Source organism: Protopterus annectens, chromosome 14.part0 (assembly GCF_019279795.1).
Source record: "Protopterus annectens isolate FY-2018-M chromosome 14.part0, PAN1.0, whole genome shotgun sequence".
In the NCBI taxonomy this organism is placed as follows: domain Eukaryota; kingdom Metazoa; phylum Chordata; order Ceratodontiformes; family Protopteridae; genus Protopterus; species Protopterus annectens.
In genome coordinates this window covers 1,118,887,675-1,118,911,440 of record NC_056748.1, presented here as the reverse complement: position 1 = coordinate 1,118,911,440, position 23,766 = coordinate 1,118,887,675, and the positions used below count along the sequence as shown (strand labels likewise).

The window sequence follows — 23,766 nt, the reverse complement described above, 5'->3', positions numbered from 1 at the left end:
GAAAAGGCTCTGGAGTAGAATCAGTGCTTGTAAAGTCATCCCCATTGATGTATTAATCGCACAGCGTAAACAACTGACTGTCACAACCAGCTGCAAACATTGGTCAGAGTAGGTTCTAAGGTCGACAGAGACTAGGCTGAGGACCTGGAAGTTGAGTGATGAGAAAGCACCAATTCAAGGAAATACTCAGGACTCTAGCCCCTCATAAAGAAAGGGAAAGTTGAAAGAATGGCAGCACCTCAAAACAGCATGTGTGGGGGTTACAAACTAGATAGGCAGCCAAGGCAGGTATGTAAATAAGGCACACAAAGAAAGCTGGAGGTGTTACGCAGAAGTCCAGGAAATCATCAACATAAAGACTAGGCTAAGAAGGAACACTGGCTGGCTATCAAAAGGCTAAAAGTTGCAATAGCAGAAAACAAGGCATTGGAGGCACTCTATCAGTTTCTGGAAAGTGACTCAGCAGATGGCAGAAAGAAATCATATCAGGATGCAATGCAAAGAGAGGAAAAATATAAAAAGTAGTGAGACACCCTTCATAAGGGATGCAGCAATAACTTAGCCATCAGCTCACAGGACATCAAAGGCAGATGGAAGGAGCATTTCCAGCAGCTTCTGAATGAAGAAAACCCCACAGAAGCTGTACTGCCCCAGACACAGCCTACAATGAAAAATGAGGCAGAGCCCACCCAGGAAGAAGAAAGAACAGCACTAAGAAAAATGGTGTCAGAGAAAGCAGCAGACACAGATGAGGTCACAGAAGATCTAATGATGATGGCGCTGGGTAAGATAGGGGAGAAATGGTGCGAGGGTACTCACAGAAGTGTGGAGAGAAACATGAACCAGAGATGACTGCAGAATAAGCATATTAGTGCCAGTGTTCAAGAACAAAGGGGGGACGTTCACAACTCCGGGCAGTAGAGAGGTATCATACTCCGGTTACACTGCATGAAAGTTCTGGGGAGGGTGTTTGATGGATGAATACACAGAGTATTAGAAAGCAACATGGGAGATGAGCAGTGTGAATTGAGATCAGGATGCAGCACCTAACCTAATGTTTGCAGTGAGACAGATAGTTGAGAAGCTAGAGATGAGGAAAGAGTCCAAATGAGCATTCCTAGACTTGCAAAAAGCATATCAGAAGGTCCCAATAAAGCAGATATGGGCAGTCCTGCAGTTGTTCAAAGTAGCATTACTGCAAGCTATGTACAATGACTCAATAACTCAAGTACAAACATTGCTCAGTCTCACAAAGGGGTCCTCGGAGAGAATAGGTGCACATGAGGGTTCAGCTCTAAGACCACTGTTGTTCATACTGGTAATGGACTACATCAGCTGACAGGTCAGAGGGGACAGACCAACAAAGTTCCTGCATGCAGATGATTTGATATTACAGGTAGACTCTGAGAAACAATATCATCAAAGGATAGGGAAGTAGAATTGAAAACTGAAGGCACATGGGATGAAACTGAGACAGATAAATCAGATGTACTGGTAGCAAGTGGGGGAAATAAACTGAAAATAGAGATAGAAGGGAATATAGAGAAACAAGTTAACAGCTTCAAGTATCTGGGAAGGGAAGTATGAATGAGAAAATCAAAGACAGAATCAGAAAGGCTGCGGCCAACAAACACAGAATGCCATGGGAAGTATGTGAAATAAGAATGCCAAAGTACCTAAACAGTAAGGTGTACAAAACCGTGTTGTGACCAATATGACTGTTTGGTACAGAAATCTGGGCATTAAAGGCACAGCAGATGAGGAAGCTAGAAGTGATGGAGATTAAGTTCCTGAGGCAGGTGGTAGAATGTGCACTTTGGGATAAATGAAGACATGATGATGTCAGACCAGGAGCAAAAGTAGATGAATTGCATAGAAGATCAAACAGCTTGTGGTGGTTCAGGCACAAGTACAGAAAGGCAGAAGACAATGTGGTGAAGATGATTTGACACAGACAGGAAGAAGGCATGAGGAAGCAGGGGCACCCGTCAAAGAGGTAGATGGACTGTGTGGAGAAGACCTGTGACAGTCAGGCATGGCTAACAAAACAGGTAGCAGAGTCTTACTGAATCGGGCGAGATGGCAACAGTTGACAACACCCCAACTCCATGTAGAAATGGGAAAAAGGGGTGTTGATCATGAAAACTAAATATAGAAAGGATCCTTGTTGGTCTCCTGTTGATTATGTTTTATTGTTTGAATCATATCACTTATCTGATTTTTACTAGTTATATTTAAAAAATTGTGTCTAAAGAAGCTAAGCATCACACACACACAGACACACATTAAGCCATACTGCACACCTCTGAAGTCTGACATAAGGGTGAAACAGCACCTAGAAGAGAACATCAGAACCATGGAATCCAAACTTTTCAGTTCATTTAGATATTCAAACCTTATTGATCTCAAGAGTCAAACTTGTATTATATCCTAGTATAATAAACTAACCAACTAAACCATGCCAGTTACTAGATGTAACAATCACTTTTGGAAACAAGAAATCCTTTGCTTTTTGCAAAACACTGCAAACCATTTCATAATACAGTGCCTCTAAAGGTCAGGATCAAAACTGGGAGAATTTTTTTGTAAATAGTTTTGTTTTATGTGAAGACAATGAAGTGTTGAAAAGCAGTTCCTATACCATCTTTCAGTCAGCATTCCAAAATTAAGAAAAAAATAAAAAAAATTTTGACCAGTGTATGCAGATAGTATATACACTTACCAAGTCCAAAGTGTGCTACTGGTTCCATTTCACAAAGATAACCTGACCCACCATCAATAATCCTCAGGTGTGGGCCACTGTTCTTTGTGTAAAGCACTACCTTAGCTCCACGTGCAAAGGCACCAAACTTTGTGCGTGGTATTATGCGCATCCAGTTGTTACCAGAACCCTGGGAAACAGAAAATAAATGCATTGGAAGGTAAGGAATAAAGTGCTATCAATAATAATCTCCATGCCAATACAATCTGTAGACCAGAAAGTTCCATTTAAACCAGCAGTACATCAATGACTAAATTGCTGGGCTGTGGAACTGAAGACATAAGATTGATTCTCTTCAGCTTCTGCATATTTACCATGTGACCCTGTGCAACTCCCATGTGACCCTGTGCAACTCTCATGTGACCCTGTGCAACTCATTTGACTTCACTTTGTTCCTATCTGCCTTACATGATGGGTCTTAACATTTTCCAGTGTGATAACTGAGTTACTAAAAAAAAAGGACAACTAGATATTGTATCTTCATTCTGAATATTTGCCAGTTCTACACTAACGAGAACTACAATTGACATTTTGTCAAATCAGTGTGGTAAGATGTAAATACATATGTAGTAGAATCACTTACCTAAATCTTGTAGTAAGATCAGTGTTGGGAGGAATATATTGCAATATGTAATAGATTAAAATTTCGAGTAACTAGTAATTTAACTAGTTACTTTTTCAAAATAGTAAAAAGTAATAGTAATATATTACTTTTTTTTTAGTAACTAGTAACTTAAATGTGAGTCACTTTTTGAGTTACTTTTGTTTAAACTAATGGTTCTCAATGCTAGGCGATATCTCCCTCTAAAGAGTGATAGAAAACGTCCCGGTTCCTGGATAGCATGGATAGGAATCCAGTGTTAGGACTTAATAGAGACTTTGAAGGGGCAATTTGGATAAAAAATTACAACATAATGTTGGGACAACTCATAACACGTAGCATTCATAACATACCTCTCTCAACTGTACTCAAGTCCTCTGCATTTCCTGGTTATGGCCTCAAAATAATAGGGTGCCACAAATTGCTGATTGGCCTCATTAAATCCCGATTTTGGAGTGTAGACAAGGGCAAACACTTTTAAGAAGATTCCATTAGAAAACAGAGCAGCCCGTGATGGTGTTTTCTCCTTTAAGGAGGACCACTTGCTGTTCCTTACTGACTACAGGACCAGCTGCCGCTGTCATTGATTTCATGACTAACATGTAGATAAGGATTCAGATTCAGGCATCTATTATTCTCATTCACTTACAGATTTTATGTCAATATGCATTTTGAACAATGATATATATATATATATATATATATATATATATACTGACTTGTTGAAATACTCAATTTAACAGAAAATCAAGCATTTGCCAGAGGCAGGGCAAAAATCAGGAATAATTGATAGGTATGACCGGATGTTATCCTGCTGTTTGTAAGGCGGACATAATGTTAATGAATTTGTGTTTCAAATGTTTCACTGATGTAAAGAAATGTAGATTAAGATCCAGTGGCCCCTCAGAACTCATACCTGTCAGTATCTCAGCACAAAAATTTTAAACAGAGCCATTAGCCAAACATAATTTGTGGAGGGGGACAATGGTCTAAAATCAGGAACAAATTTTCAATAGGGCGCTTATAAACGTAGAACGGTTCTAGAATGACAAGTTTTGCATTAGTGTGCATTTCCTGAAGGATATCTAGAATGAAAACATTTTAGAAAAAGAATAGTACAATGCAGTCTAATAATGATAATAATTAGAGCTGTACTTGACTGCCGTAACCACAGAATTCTGCACAAGCGTGGTGTTGCATTAAAATAACATACATACAGCTCTTACTGGTTTTACAAACCAACAGAGCAATGTATTCTCTCCCAGTCATAATAGAGCGGCTGCAAGTTAGTAAGAAAATATTTTAACTGTCCTCTACAAGCAAACGTGCCATAATTAAAGTTTGCAAATAACTTATCAGGTATCTTAAGTTGCAACATTAATAAAAAGTAAAATTGGCCACCATGAAATCCAGCATTTACCTTCAGTTTTAGGACTGAAAGTCAACAACTTCAACTTTAGTGCGACTAATAATGCAAGCTGTGGATGTTAACTCCATCTGCACTTACTGCAGAATTTAAACTAGCCATGCAGAGGTAAGTGTGAGTGAGTGTATGAATCTAATAATGTGCGTGTTAGTTAAACTGGCGGTTCGTTTTTATATATATGAGAGAGAGTGTGTGTGTGTGTGTGTGTGTGTGTGTGTGTGTGTGTGTGTGTGTGTGTGTGTGTGTGTGTGTGCGCGCGTGTCTATGTAATTTAAACTAGTCATTTGTATGAGAGAGGTGTGCGTGTGTGTCTGAGCATGTATATGTTAAACATGCCTCTCAACTGTCCAGATTCAACCTCATAGTTTTGGTCTCTCTCAAGATTTGTGGATTTCTGGTAAATCGAGGAGGACTGAAGTCACTAAATAATAACATATTCACAAGTTTCAGACTTCATATCCATCATAAAATGCATACTAACACAAATCCTGCTATTCTATCAGCTTTCAAAATTTATAAGAGCAATATTTTAAATTCTGTCCCTGTTTTTGGACCTTTGCCATCCCATAATGCTAGTCTATGACTAGATGTCTTGCGCTAAGAGGTTGAGGTGTATGGTACTGCAGAATTTAGAAAGTACCAATTTATTATCTTTTAAATTAAAAAAATAAATATAACCCCTTTCCCACTTGGGAAGGTGGAACTGGTTCTATGACTTCCCGGGGCAGCATGTGATGAAGGACATGTAGAAATATGAGGATTTGGTCTGATGGATGAAGGATTACCCCCCCCCCCCTGGAATTCCATAATTCAAGAGCAGTAGATGTAGTCATAGCATTGAAGTGCTTCCAACAATAATGGACTACTGCCAGAGTTTACTGGCTTTTTTCTCCTCTGATAGCAAAGTTCCTGTGTTTACTCAGTATTCCTGAATTGCAGACGCTGAGCTCAGTCTTTGAAATTAATATTTCTTAAAAAAAGAGGCCAAGGATTGGTTATGCATTGAATATTACAATTTTACATTTTGATGAAACGGAGTGAAAGTATTAAATATTTGGCTAACCTTATTTAGCAGTATTATACTAGTTTCACCAAAACAGGAACTGCAAATAAACTCAAACCAACACGTAAGGCAGTCACGAAAAAGACCCTTCGTCACCAAGGAAACCAGTCCAGGAACGTTTATTAGATAAAATGACACAGTTAACACAAAGTGTGAAAGTACTTAAAAGCCAAAGGGCATATAAACACATGAACGCCTTAATCCATAAAACACCATGCGTTTTCGTCAACTTCTTGACTTCATCAGACAACCAGTACATCAATTAGACTTCATTTATATACACAATATCACCAATTAGTTAACAAATTAAGGAATTCAAAAATTTAAAGGTATATCATTATTCAAAATAGGTAAACATTCTATGCAAACACAAAAATTTCATATAAAATCCACAAAACACTTATTCATAAAATATTTGACTGACCATAGATCTATAGAAATGCTAGGAACCTCGGTGATATCCTTGAGAGCAATAAATTCCAAACTGTCTTCAAGGCGATCAGAAAGGGCACTTATAAATGTGGGCATTGTAGGCAGTGTTGCTATGTCATAAATGATGAAAGATATTATATAGCAAGCAGAAACAAAATGATAAGTAGCCAGGAATATTTCAATTGTGACACTAAAGGGATAGTGTACCTTGCTTTTTGTGAAAAATGCAGGTCCTTTTATTTTGGGAAATCTGAAAGAGCTTTAAGGAAAAGAATCTATGAGCACATCTATGAGATATCCATTAAGAAGGAAAGTAACGCTTTATATAAGCATAGCAAAACATGCAAGGAATATAAATTTAAATTCCTAGTAATAGAATGTATTCAACAGGATGTTCGAGGGGGCCCGTGGGAAACTAGAATTGAATATAGGGAATTGTGGTGGCAAGTGGCCCTAAATGCGGATAAATTTCCAGGGCTTAATGATAATATATCTATATTGCCACTACTTAAATTAAGAGCTGCTAAGTTGTAGGAAGAAATTGTACTTAGTGACAATAACCCTAAATGACCACAAGAGGGCTCCATAGTACTGGAAGCAGGCTTGAACTAATGAACTAATAAATTATGAGTAACAAATTTATTTCAACATTTTAACATTATTATACATTTTTAAAGTTCATACTATAAGAATAACTATTTAATAGTTATATATCACTTTTACAATATTTATAATATTTTTATAGTTGATTTGATTTTAGGAACAATTGGTAGGATATAATATCAACTGGAAAGAGTATATGTATATATATAAATGTTTTTAAGTTTTTCCTAATAACCTTTTGAAACATTTATTTTTAGGAACAAGTAAGAGATTATTTAAGATTATTTAAGATTTTTTAAGATCATCTATGGTCAGTCAAATATTTTATGAATAAGTGTTTTGTGGATTTTATATGAAATTTCTGTGTTCACATAGAATGCTTACCTAGTTTGAATAATGATATACCTTTAAATTTTTGAATTCCTTAATTTATTAACTAATTGGTGATATTGTGTATATAAATGAAGTCTAATTGATGTACTGGTTGTCTGATGAAGTCAGGAAGTTGACGAAAACGCATGGTGTTTTATGGATTAAGGCGTTCACGTGCTTATATGCCCTTTGGCTTTTAAGTACTTTCACGCTTTGTGTTAACTGTGTCATTTTATCTAATAAACGTTCCTGGACTGGTTTCCTTGGTGGCAAAGGATCTTTTTCGTGACTGCCTTACGTGTTGGTTTGAGTATTATACTAGTTTGACGTTTGCACAGCAAGCTGGAAGCAATAACTGACTACAGTCAATAACAACAATTTAGAAGTTAATTATAAATTAATGGCAAACAACCAAAAAGGTTATATGGTACGCATCAAAGGCTTTTGATCTAATGAATAAGCCATATACCAAGTTTTGAAATGTTACAGTTTTTCAGGCCCATTTATATTCATTATTAAGAAGCTGGCATGATTATAAATAGGTAACCATTTGAAATGTCAGAACCTGCTATACCAAATCCTCAAACAAGTATTCTGAATGGACAGATGGACTTGCATATACCAAGTGAAAAATGGGCATTTTCCAGAATATTCCCTTTTCTTCAAGGTATGACAATGTCAGAGTTCCTATATATTTAAGTTTTGGGGGTTAGAGGGCTTGCCCCCACTGCAAATAAAAAAAAAAGGTTTAAAAGAGAAGAGTGATGTTGGAGAGTCACACTCCTCCTGGATTTGCGATCTTGTTTTTTTCAGTCTGCAGGCACTCGACATTACGCATGCTGACATTTCAATAGGAATCCTTAAAAATACACTAAATATTGTTACACAATGTATCTGAACCTTTAGGATGAATACAAAGTCAAACAGGCATGTTGTTTGTCAAAAATGCTATTTCTGTTGTTCTTGGACTACATTACTGTCCCCTTTTAATGGTGTGTTTGTAGCATGCACATATCTTCCACGTGGCAAATATGGATGGCATGGCATTACTTGTCATATCTATATAGGCATTATTTTATGCAGTTGCTATATTTTTCAAAACCTAGCCCACATTTGACTTAGAATTAATTGTATTAGGTCAACACTTTTTGCTTCTGGGCCAGTGTGTGGGATCCCAGAGAATTTTGATAGAGTATTAATCTTTAAATGGAAGAAATTGGACAGCATAGAAGTTATAAAGAATGAGGAAACAGTGATAGTTAACTATAATGAGTAAAATTATTTAATAGAAAATGAAACATTACTTGCAGAAATATATATATATATATATATATATATATATATATATATATATATATATATATATATATATATATATATATATATATATATAATATGGGTCCCCTTCACATGGTCGACATTTTACAGTGTCGAAACCCATATGGCTGAGACCATACAATTGACATTTGAAATGTCGACCATGGGGAACCGGCATCTCTGAACAATGTGGAATGGAAACATTTCTATTTCTGCACTGTAGTGTGATGTCAGAGTTGGTATATTAAAATCACGGGGGATGGAGCCCCCTATGGGGTGGTGCAGTTGGGCATAGCCCCCTGCTAGCATCTTTAAAGTTAGTTTTTTTTCTTTTTGGTCTACTTGTATGTTCGACATTTCAAATGTCGATCATATGGTCTTGGCCATATGGGTTTCAACATTGTGAAATGTTGATCATATCACGTAGACCCACACACACACACACACACACACACACATATATATATATATATATATATATATATATATATATACACACACACACACACACATACATACATTTTTAATATTGCGGTAGAGAATGTATTGAAAGTTTTTATTGATTTCTTAAAGGTATCCCATATAAAGAACTATTAGCTTCACATTATGTTGGGTTAATTCCATATAATGGCATTTTGTAAAGTTCATACGGATGAGAAAGACCATAGGGACAGTGGAACTTGGGTATATGTTAGATAGCGGAATATAGTTTAGCGTTGCCCTGCATATCCTGTTATGTGGGCACACAAGTGTTTATACATCTAAAAAATATCAGTACTCAGAAGCCTAACTAATTTTGCTAGTAGGAATGGTATCCACTCATCAAATATCTTAAGCCAAAGGAATGCGCTTACTTTTGTTGAATTTTGAATAAAAGTATTTTTATCTACGAGCTCAGTGTTATCATTGGAATCTTTATCTACGTGTCTAATAACGCCATTGGATTATTGGAGATAACTATTTATGATTTATTGAGACTGTGATTCAGTGCTGTTAGGGGACAGCGTTTTATGGTGACTGACTATCTATTATTGGTTGACGCTGTTTCCGAGCTCTGTCGGCTTGCTGTGCTGCATTTGGGTGTACTGTGATGTATGACAATGTTGTACATGTAATGACAGTGTAGGAAACGGAGAAAAAATGACAATGAACAAAGTCAACATAAAGCTTGAGCCTATTCCACTTATCATATATATATATATATATATATATATATATATATATATATATCAGCTGAAACACGATCTGATTTAATGTTAAGGGATACAGAGTTAGAAAGAAATAAACACGATTTTTTGTAATAAAACAAGAATGCTGACTGGACATTTTAGACATATGAAACTATGTAAAGTTGAGGACTGCAATTTTACATTAAAAGTATGTTGCCATGAAGACAGCAAGACATGAATTTGAAAGAAAAGAAAAAAAAAAAAAAAAAAAAACACAGCGTGGCAAAGTTCATGCCTTGTGGGTAAAGCTCTTAAGAGGAGCAGTTTCTATTTATGAAGGATAACGCACGATAAAAATATGAGGAAAGTTGGTATTGGAGGGTAAAGAGGCTCATTTCCTGGAATTTTGTTCAAATAAAAATGCTGGCTTGGACTGTTTCTGAAGACTGTATATGAATTTAGGAAAGAAACAAATATCCCAAGTTATCCAGAAGTCATGCTACAACGATTAATGCAGTTTTTAGATATGACTGAAGAATCTAAGTGACAGAAGATAATGTATAACATTACTTTTCCAACTATACTGAGGGAGGATGTCATAATTACAAGCTATTATCTATCATTGACTAGGAGGAATTGCTGAAGATGTGTGAATGTTCAGTATGCTTAAAGCCAGTTCTCCTCAAAGTTGATTTTAATTAGAACTATATATTTTTGTTCTAATGTTACATATCAGAAATACTTCTACATTAACAACTGCTTTAAAGTGCAAGCAAATACTGAAGAAGGTTTAATTTTCATATAAAGTGTTCTACCATTTCCACAACCACAGAATTATTAAATGTGGCATGTGTCATTCAAAATGTATATGCTCACTAGGTTAATGCTTTGAGATTATGGTTATGTACTGTAAATACCAATAAAAGTCATAATTTAATGGGATTATAAAAGGTTAATGTAGAACAGCAATTCAGTCGAATACAAAACTAATATACTTTAAACATGTCAATATTTATATTTAAAGTTTAATTTTTATGAAGCCAGTTCCCTTAGAGAAGTTAGTGTCGGACTAAGACTACATGCTGTCAATTAATATTATGGGGTAAAAGTAAACCTGCATTTCCAAAGGTTGAAAATCGTAGCCAGACATTGCTGAAAATGTTTATATGTTTTGTATAAAATGTTATGGCACTTTTAAATTCCAGAATGCCACACTACTGATTTGGTATGCGGTGTTAAGAAAAGTACAGGTATACTAGGTATGGACAGAATTTAATGATATACACTAAATATTTAACGGTACTTATGTATTCTCACAACCAGATTTTTCGCGGTTGCGACTTTTGCATACTTCCACACTTATGAGTCCATGAAACAGTATTGGGTGCTGCTCTGAGTTAGTTTGGCTGTGGACTAACTTTGCTTTACCTTCGGGAAGACAAACATTTGAGAAAATCCTGTTCCTGTTTTCAGCGTGCATTACACATGCACGGTTGAAATTGTCATGCCTGCTCTCATTCTGATGAACAGATTTCTTGTGTGTGTGTGTGTGTGTGTGTGTGTGTGTGTGTGTAAGGAATCCTTCAGACAAGGCAAACACACACACAGTACTGATGGTTTTGGTCACTTTTTTTTTTTTTGGGGGGGGGGCAGTTTTGAAAGATATTTTCAGGGAAAAAGCTGCTACCAGCCACAAAGTACAGGAAGAAGTGCATTGTCCGGCAGTAAGATATATTTGGAAGTGTTCTTACTACGTGTAATCATGAGGTGATTTTGAGTTTCTGTATTTCTAAAGTATTGGCAGTGCTTCACAAATGGGGACACTTTTTTAGTACCTGAAGTGAAATTATGCACTTCAGTTTCTCTAAATCAGCACTTTGCCTAACCTAGGAAAGGCAGTAATCCTGGTCTCCGAGAGATTTGCAATCTCCTAACGTCGCAGGGTATATTTGATGAATTGCTTTTCCAGTACCTGACATTGTCTTGAGAAACACAGGTACTGCAAAGTGGAGCACCACTGTGGAGTTACAGGGGCAAAGAGGTACAAACCCACACCCTTTCTCCTCTTCCGGGCTCAGACCCACAGCGACAGAGTAATGCTTTCTTCTTCACAGATCCCTTCTTAAGTTAAGCAACCTGTTTCCGCACACAGATACAAATTATGGCAGTGTGCAAATCTGGTTGCGATAATAAGCAAGTACCTATTTAACAGTGGAAACTAGTCACATTTTAATGGTAGCACAGCTGGAAATGGTTAATGTGGAGCAGAAAATTACTTTGAATGAAAAAAAATAGGAGAATTTAAACATGATAAAACATATTTCAAATCTCATTGTTAATTTGAAAGAATAATTGTTATAATATACAATTGCTTTAACACTGGTTGTTAAAATTATGTATACATTTCCAGTTGCTTAGATTTGTATGCAGATATGGTGAAATTTACATTCATTTTTTTTCACATAACGCATTATGCTACTCCAGGAATTATAGAACAGGATATTACTGAATGTGATGAGTGTAAAAAGCAAGTTAAATGATTACTAAATTGATCCCTAGAGTTTAACACATTGGATTCATAAACATAGTGTCCAACAGAGTAGGGCTTGATTGCAGATAGTACCCCATGCATGCAGCAGACTGGGTAAATGACCCCGCAGTGCAGGACTGTGTGATTTAGAAACAAATCACTGTAATAATTGCATATACAGTGGTTAAACTACTTACAGAATGTCGCCAGAACCATATATAAACAGCTGATGTAGTCCACTGTACCAATTCCCTTCACTGCTGATGTGCTACCCAGCTTACAGAAGTGAGCATCATCAGTGACTATGTGAAAACGAAAGCTGGTTTCCATGGCTGAAGAAAATCCTAATGGTTCCAAAGTCCCATTTTGTGAAGGCAGACCTACTACCACAAACTCACTTGTATCCACTACATTTAGTAACACAGTTCAGCTCCCACCAATGAGATATTTTCACAGCTGTAGCTCCCTGCATTACCATATTATGGTAACAACATTAGCTCTGCTGCACAGATAATGAATCAGAGCATTTCATCAATCATTGTGTGAACTGACAGCGGAGCAGAGTGCAGGAGGAAACAGCTACTGAATCAGATGTGTCAGACACAGCATTCCTCATTCAGGAGGGGTTCCCCTACAATGCTGTGCTGCATTGTCATGCTACAGGCACTCATATGCATAGTACAATGCATCCGCTATGCAAATTTGTGTAAAATTCAAAGATGTATGTAATCGTTTGTGAATTGTTTCTCATTAATACACTCCATGTTTATGAATTATGGTAATGACAGGTTTGTATACTAACCACAAGTACATAGAATGCATTTATACAAGAATGTACTATGTTTAAGAATCCAAGGGATATGATATACAGTGCAAAAAACAATGATACAAGTTCTGTTTTAATAGACATACGGCTGGAAAAGTTTAATGTGGAGCAGCAATTACTTCTGCTTAAAACAAATTTTGTAAAATCCAAACATTGCAATGCTCTCTTTTAAAGTACCACTGTCATCAAGCCATTTTCAATGTAGTTGCTTTAATTTTACTAGCTAAATTCTGCCTGGTTTTCAACTGTTTTGAATTGTAAATAACAGCATTTTAGAACTGATTCAGCTACATACCTTTAATATGTAATTTATATGCTATGAGATAGATGTATTTTATGAGAAATAGATATTAACGAGGGTCAGAGTGTGGATGTAGTTTTAACACTAATAAGTCTATAATAACTTTGTTTTAATGACTCTATTAATGATATATCAAGGTTGCAAATAATTGTATAATTGCACTGATACTCTACATAAAATCTGCACAACTGAACATTATTTAACCATTACAGATTAGATAAGGTTAAGGTCTTGATTGTGGAATTTTCGATAAAATTAATAAGAATACTTCCTGGTTCCTGTACTATGACGGAGCACTCTGTGGTTGGTTGATTAATAATTCTGTTATGAGTGCAACATAAAATAAGAAGGTTTAAGTGGTTTGTTTCTGAGTCATGTTACGTTGCTTCTTCTTAAGAAATGCGAGATGGGTGTGTTAAACCATATAGGTTCATAGGTTCATACTAGGCTATCTGCCATAGGGCATTTATAAGCCTAGCCAGAGTGCGTTTGGCTTTTGCCACCCATTTTAAATGAATTTTGCTATGCCCTTTTTCGAGGTTAGTATACTGTGCCTCTGTCTAACAGTGACACAGAAGTGATACCGGGGTAAACCTATGAACTCCCATCCACTCATCAAGATTCCTCTTGAAGAGAGTCAATGAGGGACTCTGCCTAACCTGGACTGGGATTTTATTCCAGAGTGAAGGGAGCCTCTGGGTTATGAATCTGTCCCTCCAGCATGTCCTATTTATTTCAGTGCTGAGGTTCAAGTCTCTCGAGAGTGTAGCTCGATGGGATTTGGATTTTCTGAGGTGCAGCATGTTCATTAATTCTGGGTTGGACATGGCTTTATACGTCAGGCACAGATCGCCTCTGAGCAGGTGGTATACCACTGAGTAGAGCTGGAGTTTCTTTAACCGAGCAGCATATGGCATCTGTTTGAGCCCTTTGATCCTCTTGCTGAGGTACTTTTGGGGTCTTTCCAGTTGCTGTAGGTGTCTGGTAAGGTACATCCCAAAAGGGGCATTGTACTCAATTATGGGCCTGATGAGTAAAGAGGCACGATGACCTCCCCTGATCTAGATGTGAATCCCTTCATGATTTGGTGGGCTATAGAAAATTTTTTTCTAATCACTTTGGCCATGTGGTTTTCAAATGAGAGATTGCTATCAACTTGGGTCCCCTAGGTTCCTAATTACTTCTTCCGTACTTAATGGATTACCACCTATGTGGTAATTTGTGGGCACTTTGTTTTTTCCAAAGGGGATGACTATACACTTTTTGGCATTTAGCTTGAGGCCATGGCTCTGGCACAAGTTGTCTGTTTCTATGAGGCCCTTTTGTAAGATGCATGTGTCAGCTGGAGAGTCAATTATGGCGCCTAGTTTGCAGTCATCTGCGAACTTGGTCAGCCACAGTCCTTCCGTGTTGGCCTGTACCTCAGAGAAATATATACCGAACAAGAGAGGTCCCATGACTGAGCCTTGTGGGATGCCACTTGTAACTGGTTTGGAGTCTGACATGGCTCCAGCAATTCTAACCACGTGGGTTCTGTCCTTGAGCCAGTTTGCAACCCATGTAGTGACATAGGGGTTTATATTTAAGCTGGTGAGCTTATCTATAATGCCCGAGTGGGGTATTGTATAGAAGGCTTTTGCGAGGTCCAGGTAGGTTGTGTGGACCACCTTCCCCTCGTCAATGGCCTTGGTGACTGTTTCAAAGAAATCGACCAGGTTTAAGAGGCAGGATCTGCCCTTAAAGCCGAACTGGGTAGGATCCAGTGTCTGTATGTCCCCAATATATTTATCTATGAGGTCCATGATGATCCTTTCCATAGCTTTGCAGACCAAGCTAGTCAGGCTTATGGGGCGATAATTTCCAGGATCCGTTGAGGCACCACCTTTGTGGAGAGGGACCACTGCTGCTGTACGCCACTCTTTGGGTACATATCCTGTAGTAAGGCTGAGATTGAACAGTAGTTTTATGTTTGGGTTTAGCTCTTCTTGGAGTTCATGTAGGACGCAGCCTGGGATAACATCTGGTCCCATTGATGCTGTGTTTTTGGCTTTGGAGAGGGCGGCTCTTACCTCAGCATCTGAGATGTCAGGGGAGCAGTACTCTGCTGCGATAGATATTTGCCCTTTTGGTGGGGAGGAGGGGGTTGCGCTGAACCTGTCAGCTAGGATGTTGGCAATGTCTGTGGGTTTGGTGTATTTTTTGTCATTTTGGACAAATTCTGAGCATATCTGGGAATTCCCACCCAGGATCCTAACATAACTAAAGAAAGCCTTGTGATAATCCTTAGTGTCCTGTGCAATTTTTCTCTCGAAGCTGGCCTTAGACGATTTTATGAGTGCCCGTAGTTTTTTGCTAATACTGATCAGAGATGCCTTCCCTTTTTGGGATTTTGCTCTATCATGTAGTAGCTTCCTCCTTCTATTGTATAGTTTGTTTATTGCTGGGGTCCACCAGACAGGACGCCTGTCTTTGGAGGATTGGGTCTTGGTTTTATTTGGGATTGCATGATGCATGCATTCCTGAAGGTGTTCATAGAATGTGTTTATAAAGGATTCTGCGGTCTGGGCCATATTTTCCACAAGCCCGGGGGCTTTGAAGGATTCCACCTCGGTTTTGAGGAGTGTGAAATTTGCTTTAGAGAAGTTTTTCACTGCGGTTTTCTGGGCAGGGGGTGGGGTCGGGATGTGAATATCCAGTCACATTAGTTTATGGTCTGATCTTACCAGTGAGATTACACTTCTGGTCTGGAGCATAGAGCCACCATGTTGGTGATGATCAGGTCCAGTATATTTTCCCCTCTTGTGGGAGTGGTAACAAGTTGTTCCATAGCATTTGAGTTTATAAATTCTAGGAACCTTTGGACTAGGGTGTTGGAGCTAGAGTAATGCTCCCAGTCTATGTCTGGGTAGTTGAAGCCGCCCAAAATAATGGTGTTTGGAAATACCTTCATATTTTCCAGTGTTCTCAGGAAGGCCGAGTTGGGTTCCTGGGTTTGGGAGGGTGGCCTGTAGCAGGCTATAAACTGGAAGGCAGTTTTACCCACTGTTAGTTGCACATGGATAGTCTCTGATGCTTCGTGCTGTGCCACCAACCTGGAGGTGTGGGTATATTTGACGAATATTGATACTCCCCCTTCTTTTGTGGTTCGGTCCAAGTTTTGGGGCCGAAAGCATGGTATGAGGCATAACCTGGTAGTGCTGGGGTGCTCTCAGGAGCCTTGAACCAGGTTTCTGTTACTGCACAGATATCTATGTTCTCCATGCTAAGGAGAGTTTTGAGTGTGTGCATCTTGAGGTTTAGACTTCTGGCGTTGAGTAGCATTACTCTTAGTTTATCATCCCTTGTGATACCTATGGAGGTGGGTTTGTCTTTTGAGCCTTGCCTAATAAAGGCACTATGGGGGTGGCAAGGGCCTTTGCCAATATCTGAAAGCCCAGGGGTGACAGGTGCAAGCCATCCCTAGAGAAGCATCGTGGCTTGTGGAGCATGTCATCCCAGGCTGACAGGCATTGGATCCCCTTTGAATGACACCAATACTTAAGCCAATTGTTGAAATTAATCATCTTGTCTTCATATTGTGGCATCATTCTTGGTGACGGTAAGATGCTACTCAAGGTCAGGGTCATACCGGCCTGGGCTACATGCTCAGAGAGCTCCTCTATGTCTCTTTTCATGTAGTCCAGGGAGATGCATCTCAGGTCATTCACACCAGCATGGACAATGACTGAGTCATATTTGTACTTGCCTTGGAGTGACCTGAGTACTTGTGTTATGTGGCAGATCCTAGCGCCAGACAGGCAGCTCACCGTGACCACCTTGTTCAGCTTGGTGAGCGGGATGTCAGTGTGCCTGACGATAGAGTCACCTATTACAAGTGTATCAGGTGTGTTGTTTAGCCTTAAGGGCTGTGACTTCCCGGCACACTGGCTTTGTGAGCTATGTGGTGCACGTGTTTTGTTTTGGGGTAGCGGTTGCTTGGGTGTCTGCTTTGGAGGTCTCTGCTGCTTAGACAGATTTTTATTTAGAGCCTCCGAGTATGTTTTTGTGTGTTTATGTGTTTGGTTTGCTGTCGTGGTAGGTCTATGTGAGACTGGAATTGTAGTGAGTGTGGTTTCCTTCTCCTCCTGACTGGTTACGCCAGTCATGAGTTGAGAGAGCTTAGCCTCCAGTTTGGCTATATGGTTGCATCTCTCACATGTGTTGGAATTTGTTGGGAGGAGGAGAGGGTTGTCTGTGTACATGAGGCAGTTGTAACATTGCCTCAAGATTCCCAGATTCACCAGCTGGACCGGAGAGGAGATTGACAACTGACCTTTGGACATGCTAGAACAGTATTGGGAATTCCTTTATAATTGAAAAAAGGGGCCAATGGGGAACAAGGTACTCAAGGGGAGTTTGTGAGGGTGTAGTGCTTTTAATTTTTTAGTGCTGACTTATATAATTGCTTTTGTGAGCAAGTGCCAGGCTTTAGAGTAGGAATAGGGTGTTTATTATGAGAACTAGATCAGTTCTAAGGGAAAAAGTGAAGAGCAGACTTTGTGGAGCCGAGAATGGTTTAAACCCAATTAAGCGGAGCTGCCCGATGCTGCACTATGCGCAAAATCGCGCAAAGCCACGCCAAAGCGGGTTTTATACAGGGGGAGTTGAAAGAGCTAGAAATTGGCCCAAAACGGCTAATAGACTACCAAATTTTTGTGCTGGGAACACTCCTCCAGGGACAGATAGGCTGCTCTAAGCTCCCCACTGCCACTGGTGAACAAAGAAGCCTCCCTTTATCCAAGAAAGGAAATGGGCAACACAGAAACTTTCCAAAAGTCCAGAATACAGCAAAGCCTGTATTTGGACTACTCTAGGTCAGGAAAGACGGGAAACGAGGATCATTTTTTTGTTTTTTTTCTTTTTTGCAACAAACTGCAGGAAAATGCAATAAATATGTAACACAGGCTAGTGCACTTGAGTGTGTAGCCTCAACAGGTAAATGCAACAAACAGGACAAACTTTAAAATTGCAGGTGCAAAAACAACTTTAAACAGTTTAAAAGAGTTCAAGAAGCAGAAATACTTGCAGTTTAGCTAGATCGGACAGTCGCCCAGGTGGTAGCAGGAAAAAAAAAACACTTTTATCAGGTTAGCAGTCGCTCTTTTAGCCTCTCTGCTGCTAGCACCACTCTGCAGGACCAGAAGGAGCTTGGCTGAGGAGCAATAAGTGCAAAAACCGCGCCAAAGCGGGTTTTATACAGGGAGACTTGAAAGAGCTAGAAATTGGCCCAAAACAGCCAATAGACTACCAGATTCTTGTGCTGGGAACACTCCTCCAGGGACAGACAGGCTGCTCTAAGCTCCCCACTGCCACTGGTGAACAAAGAAGCCTCCCTTTATCCAAGAAAGGAAATGGACAACACAGGAACTTTGCAAAAGTCCAGAATACAGCAAAGCCTGTATTTGTACTACTCTAGGTCAGGAAAGACAGGAAACAAGGATAGTTTTTTTTTCTTTTTTGCAACAAACAGCAGGAAAATGCAATAAATATGTAACACAGGCTAGCGCACTTGAGTGTATAGCCTCAACAGGTATATGCAACAAACAGGACAAAGTTTAAAAGTGCAGGTGCAAAAACAACTTTAAACAGTTTAAAACAGTTCAAGAAGCAGAAATACTTGCAGTTTAGCTAGATCGGACAGTCACCCAGGTAGTATCAGGAAAAAAAAAAACACTTTTATCGTTTATGAATCTCAATCCGACATATTGAATCTGCTTGATTATAGATAATTATGCTGAGTTATTTCTTGCTTCTTGGTGGTTTATTGATGGGTGAATATGGCAAATGCTTTGCTGGAAGTAGGGATATCTTATAAGATGGTGAGCAGAGAGCTGTTATGACCTAGATTTTCAACACAAAACAGCAGCAGAAGCTAAACAGCTTTAAAAGCTGTTGGATAGTTTGCTCCAACACACTTTTAATCAAAAATATGGCAGGGTAAAGTGTCTATCAGATTTTAAAGCCTTCAATTCTTCAGCAGGCCGCTTTGCTTCTGCCTACTGTCTTTATGGCAAGACAAAGTGTTTGATGGCTTTTAAAGCCATATGGCATTTTGTTTTCCTGTAACTAGTAATACAATTAACACAAAGCTCTATGCACTACAAAGTATCATGATTAGGTCTGTCCGCTCATAACTTATTCTGTGTTCTTGACATGGAAGTCCAGATTCATCTCTTGAACTTTGCTTTTCTCTGTACTTAATGTCTTAAATGCATGTCACAAACCTATAATAAGTTACTTATGACTGGCGACACGCTCACAATCCTCTCTGTAATAAGGATGTTCTAAAAGTCCTGCACTGATTATGTCCTGGAGCTCCTGCACCATTCATTCACATTGACAGCTGCAATTTATGTAAATGTTTGGGGTACGTGGCTCATACTGAGTAAGTATGGGAGAAATTGTTTCAGTGCATTGATAGTGAAGGGTCACATTTGGGATTGCCCAGAAAGAATAAAGAGCAGATGAAGGAACGGAGAGCAAGTCAAAGATACTGCAGAGGTTCTAGTGGGGAATATGGGCTTTCAAAAATAATACTTAATTGCATGTCAGTTAATTAGGTTCTGTTAGCATCTTGTAAGGTACCAGTGTATTAACTATTTATGTGTACAGGCAACAAAAGTATGTGGCAGAGCCGATTTGATGTAAAGTGGCGCAGTGGCATATGATCAGATAGAAAAATCATAATGTCTCATGTCACCCAAATAAATCTCAACATCCAATGTATGGTTTTAATGAGAAATGGTTTCTAATTCTGGTAGAGAAATGTTTGTGCACAATGTTTATCACAGTGCAGCATGAAATGAGTTTGTATTATAGAACAGCAATAACGGATAAAACATGGAGTTTAAGCCCTCAATTAAAAATTATGTGGAAAGTCACTTCTGACTCTGCAGTATCATGGGATAGTTCACCACTGAGTGTTTCACCTTAAAAAATTAGTACAAGCTGTTTCTGACTCTCACGTACTCATAGGAAGCAGTAGCTCAGCACATTTTACAATAGTGCCACAGTTTATAATGAGGCCGCATATACAGTTAGTAACCAAAGGTGCTGTTTTTTTCTGTACACTATAGTACAGTGCATACAGAAGACAGTTTAAGTAATAGGCTTATTTTATGTGACATCTGTAATGTATTAAACCGAATCCCATATCATGGAGTAGGTCTATTATCATGGAGTAGGTCTATTATATGTCTGACAAAGCAGTAATGGGCATGTTTTATGTGGGCACACCAAACAGTGATCTGTTTTATCCAAACTTCCTTTTTGAGCACAGACAAAGAAACCCTGTGATATTACACCCCGTCTGAACTCTTTCTCTCTCTCTCTCTCTCTATATATATATATATATATATATATATATATATATATATATATATATATATATATATTTATGTAGCTTACCCATCCACCTCACGGTGATGACATCACTACGATGACATCACTGTGATGACATTAGGCAGAAGAAAATGGGGACAGTGAAGTGGTAGTGAATGAGGTTTAACGGGTCTCACTCAATAGCTTTCCATGCAAAGTCACTGCATTAAGAGGTCTAGCTCATCTCTAGATTTAGGGAAGGCCTAAATCCTTTCCAATCTAGAGCTTTTCATGAGATAAACCTACCCAGTGTCATACTGGAATGCTAAAGTAAACTCACAGACTCAGAGGAATGGAAAAAAGTTAAGAAATTCATACAGAAACACAAATTAGCCAATTTCATGGATTGACAGAAGCATAAATTATTACAGAAAACATTTTTGTGCATGGAGCACCATGATTAATGCAGCAATAAGGCCAAAATATAAACTTGTTTAGTGCTTCCTTAACATTAGGCATGATCGTAACCATGCTTGGGGGTGCCTAATAAAAGCTTAAGGACATCCAAGGGCTTTTAAGGTTGCGCCTTATGCTAGGGACTAAAAGAAGACATTGGAAGCTATCAAAGAACAGCATCAGAATGGAAAACAACTTTTAAAAGCTGTAAGAAGTTCACTTTATCATATCTATAAATAAAAACTGTAGTGGAATGAAGTCTCTAACAACTTTTAAAGCCACTAGTTCTAGCAGTTTCTTTCTGCCTGCTGTCCACAGCTTTTGCAGACGGTCCCTGCTTTTGCTCTGTATTATTATGTTGCCCATCATACAGTTTTTGATTTTCTGGTAAATCACTGATGATCCTAGACTATCAATAATGCCTGACTTTAGGGTTAAATACTTTGTTTTCTGCAAATTCATGGTAAAGCAAAACCTGTTGTAGTAACATTTTAAGTGAACTAGAGCATTTTAAAAACTGTCCCTGACTGATTCTCTTTTCCTCCATTATTTTTAGATTTGTCTAGAACTCCTAAGCAAAGATGCAGAGAAGTATGCTGCTGCCTGTTTAATAGTGCTTGCTAAGTGCTTTACTGGATTTAAAAGCCAGTAAAGTAGTTTTTCTTCTTCACATACTTTCATTTTGGGTCTTCTTTGCCCTCATTTTTTTCTGACACTGATAGCATATGAAGCAAAGAAGTGATCATACCACTTTTATTACATAACTGGGACACAGATGATACAGATGCAAGATTCACCTGACAACCATATCGCAAACACGTAAATAAGCTGGTTATAGTCAAAGACCAGATCGTAACGGTCTGGTGTGACCAATAATCAACTACTTCTCAATCCTAAAAAGAAAAAAAAAACAAAACTTCTACTTTTCCTCCCCAAATCACTCCAGCAACACAAAAATACCTTCACAGTATCTTCTGTTAATAATACACTTCTCTGTTGAACCACATACTAAACTTTTGGGTGCAATCATAGATGACCAACTAAAGTCTGACATACATATTCAGCAAGCCATCAAAAAGACCCACCAAAACTTGGTCCTAATACAGACAAAAAATACCTCACTATTAATGCTAAACATTCTCTAGCACAGACTTTCCTTCTCCCAACCTTACTTTATGCAGCCCCTATTCTTACTAATATCCAATCCAATCTATTAGCTAAACTTGAAACCACTTACAACAAAATAGCCAGATTCACTGCTAACCTCCCCATTACTCTCACCACTGCATAGCTTTAAAAAAAAAAAAAAAAAAAAAAAAAAACTACAATGGCTTGAACTCTATAACCAACTTCTTCCCCATCTCCACCTCACACACACTACCTTAAATCAATCCTCTCGCATTGATTTGAATATTTGAGTAATCAAAGTGAGATGAACTGGTGAGGATTGCAGTGGAACAATGACACCTTGGCATGTTGAGCCCTGGAAGAGGAATTACTTGAGAAAATGTAATATCAGCTGGCCTTACCTGGTTCACCTTAAAGACCGACAAAGGCTGTGCCATCGATTCTCCATGAGACAAGATCAAATCCAGCAAGCCATCCCCGTCAAAGTCTGTCACCGCACCACCTGCACAAGAAGAAAGCAGACATTGCAAGGTCAGCTCAGGGAACATTAACACATACATCTACGAAGGCAGAGCCATGGTACAGATTTTGCAAACTTGGTTACACAAGCACACAGTGCAAAGTCAATAAAGCTAATAAACCAATAATATTTTCCAGTGTTCATATGATTTCATCATTTAACACCATATTATATGCAATTAGCGAGGGTTTGTAATAATGACCAGCTCCGTCAATTAAGTTAACTTCAAACCAAATACTAACACAGATGAAACTCTTGCACATTAACCAGAATGCTACTTATACAGTAATTGATTGAATAAATAAAACGACGCAGTAAGATTACTAGGCAATGATTTGCACTAACCACAAGCCAAACATGAGCTAAATAATGAAAAATAGAAGTTTATTAAAAATCGATTGCTTAAATAATTGATAACTTCAATAATTTCTTCTGACCCTTCCCAAAGAACAAACATGTCATCCTGGAATCTCAGGTATACTTTAATAGAAACATGGAATTGAATACAAACAACTTTTCCCATCCTAATAGCACTAAGTTCGCATATATTGGGGCGCAAGCTGTACCCCTTGCAACCTCCTTCATTTGTCAAAGGTTTCTCCTTCAAAAAATAGAAAAATCTTTTCTAGGACCTCTCTGACCAGCTCTGACGGTAAATTTACCTTGCTGTTTTTCAATACATCAAAAGATAACAGACACACTTCAAATAAAGCCAATCTTCCTTCTGAGGGAATAGTGTGAAATAAAATCTACAATATCAATAGTTAAAAAAGCAACACACTCTATTAATATAGCCTGAAGTAAGTCTCCCCTACAGAGACCCACAAATCTCTTCATATGTGTGTCTTAGTTGTCATAACAAACTTCAATGGTCGATCAATATCTACAGTCATGGGGTGAGT

At 38.4% G+C, this 23,766-nt stretch overlaps 1 protein-coding gene across 2 annotated transcripts in view; it reads right to left on the bottom strand.

Annotated features, from left to right (window-relative positions):
* CRTAC1 (cartilage acidic protein 1) overlaps positions 1-23,766 on the bottom strand; it is a 2,772,383-nt gene that overhangs the window by 805,111 nt on the left and 1,943,506 nt on the right. For both annotated transcript variants that reach the window (XM_044056906.1, XM_044056905.1), the window contains exons 10-11: positions 22,746-22,846; positions 2,723-2,891 (exon numbers count right to left, since the gene is read on the bottom strand). In XM_044056906.1, coding sequence (XP_043912841.1) covers positions 2,723-2,891; positions 22,746-22,846 — 270 coding nt within the window. The remainder of the gene's footprint in view (positions 1-2,722; positions 2,892-22,745; positions 22,847-23,766) is intronic.